Consider the following 4,362-nt stretch of genomic DNA (forward strand, 5'->3'; position numbering starts at 1 on the left):
TTATTTACAATTTTACAATAAGCCATGATGCTCTGAGACTATAGTGTCTCATTGAGCAATTCAAATTATTCACATTTCTGGGTACAATATAAGTTTTGTGAAAACAAGTACTAAACATAACAAAAAAAATTATAATAATAATATTTTTAAACATGTTAATTTCTTAAAAAAAATAAAAAGATATAGTAGATGACATCATTCACTAAGAAGACAACTCATTTTCCCGAATTACTGATCATTCATTCAGTATTAGGAGTTATTTGTATCAGATCTTCGACAGGTCGCTCTTCTATTGAAGGATTGAATTTATTGCTAAGAACATGTAGATTTAAGATTTTTACTAAACTTCAGTAATGGTAAATGTATAAGCTGAATAAGTTATAATCACGACGGAAGTTGTCAACATACGTGAATGCAATTTTTATTCCATTTCTATACGATCTCCTATTAGTAATATCTTTTTATAGATTGCTATTTATTTTTTTAAACACAAAAAGTTTATAGACATACAAATTTTAAACTTTTTTTTTTTAGATGGTTCTATTCTTCCTATTAATAGACGACAACGCGTATACAACAATGGAACATTGATTATAGAGCAAGCCCAAAGGGGTACTGATGCTGGAACTTATACTTGCCAAGCACAAAATAGACAAAAGCATACTTCTCGCAGAGATGTTCAAGTTGAGATTCTCTGTAAGTTTTATTATTCCACAAAAAAATTTGATTGATAAAATATCCATAACATTTTATTTCATTAGATATAGACATCCAATTATTGCACCTTTCTAGTTCTAGATATTTTCACATAATATTTAATTTCTTTCTTCGCTTAAAGTACTTGTTATAATGTCAAAACACCTTTGCGAATTTACTCCTATGGGTTATGTATTTTGGTTAAGGGTCACCAGGATAAGTATTGATGATAATTATCCAATACCATTTGTTTTAATCAATCTAAATTGAGTAAATTGAGTTCTAAAAATTTACCAATTAGTAAGTAAAGCTGCATAGAATATTATTGACATTCAATATTCATAATAGAGTGGTGTTTCAATATGTATAGTGGGTTATAAAAGCATCAACACATATCAAGTAAACGACTTATTTATAGAACAATTTAATTTACCCAAACATACAATTATATAAATGATTTTAATAATAATAGTGATAATGTTTTATATAGATTATGAATTGTTCTTTGAATATTTTATACGCTGTACTAATTACTTAGCTGGGATACTAGTGGGTGGAATGAATGTAGTAGTATCTGCATCTGTTTCAAGTCTACCTTCTCTATCTTGTAGGACCGTTTTTCCAGAAATTTCTTCAAGTCCTTCGAAGGTCTAATCATGAGTCCAGTCATTCAGCAAGATCAAACCAGATGTGTTCTCTGGAAAAATCGGACCAAAAGTGCCTTGAAGCCTTTCTCTTACTTACTTCGTTCATCGTATCCCCTCCCCCTTCCTTTTCCATATGAGAACGGGCAGCTATCTCTTCATTTCTTATTTCGGATGCTAGAATTTCTAATCAGGGACCATCCTTGGATTGCACGTTACCAAAGCTAGTAATAGTTTAAAAAAAACTCAGTTATTTACTTTCCGAGCCGAGCCTGCCCCTTCTTGACACATGGTTAATTCAATTAAGCCTTCGGAGATGATTCACTATCCTCTATGATATTTTCTTTGAAAGCTTCCATGAATTGGTATGGAAGGCTTTCTCCTTTCTTGTACCAAATATGCTCTTTGGTTTTAATCGTTTTTACACGAAACCATTTTTCCCAGTATCTAGGACCAACCATAACTTCCAGCAAAGAATATTCTTCTTACTACATCAAATATTTCATTTTATGAAGAATTTTATTATATTAGATTCGATATTTTGATTGTTCGTTTAACCACCAGCCGGTTGCCGGTTGATGTTTAGCTTGTTAGAAAAAGTTCCTATAAATGTTTGAAAGACACAATTAAACGAAAAATTACTTACATTTTTCTCGCTGATGTCAGATGAATAAAGAACTAGTTTTCTACTAAAAATCTATATCAAAAACAATTTTCATTCTCAGCTTACAATATTTTATGAAACAGTTATTAATTACCCACAAAACTAACCAGCGGACTGAAATCATCAATGAATAAAACAACGAGAATAAAACAATACTCCAAGAAGTAAGAGATAAAGAATAAAATATTCAGCAGAACTTAGCGGTCAAGAAGAAAAGTTAAGATATAAATCTAGGTAACATAAAATGGAGGGTGACTCAAAATATAAGTCTTCTCAGTGGATTTTCCAGAGTTCTGTTACATCGTAAATTAAAGGCAAACTTTGAAACCTCGCGACAATGATTGAATTAGAAATTAATAAGCTGAAGGAGGAGTTAATAGTTATAGTTCGTAAAGAAAATATAAAAATCAAACTGCAAATTAAAAATTTAGAATACAAATCCGGACAGAAAATTCTTATATTAAAAGGATTGAATATTAGTAGTGATAAAGAAGCTAAGATTGCAGCGTACTAATGTATTCAATGTGAATGACATCAAAATAAATTTAACTTACATTTTAGGCGCACATAAATTTAAAAAAGGCCGCTAATAATAGTTTCAAAACAAAATTGATGTAAACAATATATTATACAATTTGAATAAAGTAGTTTTCCATTCATTTATAAAATAGGGGAAGTACAAAAGATGTAAAATCACATAAAAGTGTTTTATTAGAAAGGATCAAACAATACAAAATAAATGAGTGCATAACAAGAGCGAATACCAAAATATGTATGTAAATTAGACAAACTTGCATGTTAAATTAGAAAAAAACATATCCTAAATTAGACAAAAATGTATGCTAAATTAGAAAAAAAGTATGGTAAATTAGAAAAAATGCACGCTGAATTAGATTAAAACTTAAGGTATTTTCAGAAGAAAGAGTACAATGTCTAATTTATTCAATCAATTTTTAATGCTTATTTAAAAAAAAAAAAATACACTATTAATTTCAAGTCTTTGAAACTCACACAACTTAAATCGAAGATCAATAAGACTGTGATATTTTATTTATAATTATAATTTTGTTTGAAATCGTTTTCATTTATTTCAAAACAATTATTATGTTTCATAGTGCCTCCGAAAATTCTCCCGATTCAGGCCCTGACAAATGTATTAAGAGAAGGGATGCGTGCAGCAATTTCATGTCAAGTCTTAGAAGGCGATTTACCTCTCTCATTTCAATGGCAAAGGAATGATAAAGATGATTTGGGATTTGGAGTAGCTGTACGTCGCCTAGACGAATACTCTTCATCTTTAGTCATTGAGAAAGTAGAGTCTTCTCATAGTGCCAATTATACCTGTATCGCACAAAATATAGCTGGCTCTGAAAGTTTCACTGTCCCTTTAACTGTCAATGGTACTATTTTTATCAATTTGTTTAATATTTCTTTAGTAATTTCTGAAATGATTTTGGTGTTTTTATTTTCGCTTTTCAGTTCCGCCGAGATGGACAATGGAACCCTCAGATACAAATGTAGTTTTGGGTTTTGATGTAATGCTTCACTGCCAAGCTGAAGGTTATCCAGAACCTACAATCCTGTGGCGGAAAGCAGTTGGTAAATATTACAGTTGATATTAAATGTGATTTTCCGTAAAATAGAATTTCTATCTCTTTATAAATGGGAGAAAAATGAGGATAGAAAGAGATTGATTCCTTATTGTCTTAGCCTTTCTAACAGACGCAATCATTATAATAATAAATTATCTTGGATATTGTCGGTTTTTCACATAGAGGGGTATCGAGAGAAATAAGAGAAAATAAGCAGCAGCTTTAATGATTAAGAATATTCAAAATTTCATTCCTTGAACAAAACAGTCTTGGCGTGATCCCGCGGGACGAAGTCCAGCACGTCCGGCCTTGCGTCGACTTTCCGCAACGATGCGCAGTTCTCCATGATTTCTCACCCTACAATGGCTAACCCATGCAACATTTTATTCGGCAATGGCTTAAACATAAGGACAAAAAAAACCTTGTAAGAGGAAATTTGATTAAAAAAAAAATAAATTTCTTTTGCAGGTTACAAGAATTTCGGGAAGATGCCTAAAAATAAGTCATAATATAATTAGTCTCTAGCCTCCGTAAAATAGTGCCGCACTGGGGCAATCCGCCAAAAAAGGCGCTCCCTCAGTTCCCAACCAGATGGATTCCGGCGCTCGCTCAGCTCCCAAGCAGATGGATTCCAGCGCTCGCTCAGCTCCCAACCAGATGGATTCTAGCGCTCGCTCAGCTTCCAAGCAGATGCTTTCTCTCTCTCTCTCTCTCTCTCTCTCTCTCTCTCTCTCTCTCTCTCTCTCTCTCTCTCTCTCTCTCTCTC

General features: G+C 32.1%; 1 protein-coding gene across 1 annotated transcript in view; it reads left to right on the forward strand.

The window, feature by feature from the left end:
• LOC106690466 (cell adhesion molecule Dscam2-like) overlaps window positions 1-4,362 on the forward strand; it is a 57,684-nt gene that overhangs the window by 52,123 nt on the left and 1,199 nt on the right. The window contains exons 6-8 of the mRNA XM_067052694.1: window positions 535-696; window positions 3,120-3,404; window positions 3,484-3,599. Of these exons, the coding sequence (XP_066908795.1) occupies window positions 535-696; window positions 3,120-3,404; window positions 3,484-3,599 (563 nt within the window). The remainder of the gene's footprint in view (window positions 1-534; window positions 697-3,119; window positions 3,405-3,483; window positions 3,600-4,362) is intronic.

Source organism: Halyomorpha halys, unplaced genomic scaffold (genome assembly GCF_000696795.3).
Source record: "Halyomorpha halys isolate HHAL.00 unplaced genomic scaffold, Hhal_1.1 Scaffold1729.1, whole genome shotgun sequence".
NCBI classification, from domain to species: Eukaryota; Metazoa; Arthropoda; class Insecta; order Hemiptera; family Pentatomidae; genus Halyomorpha; species Halyomorpha halys.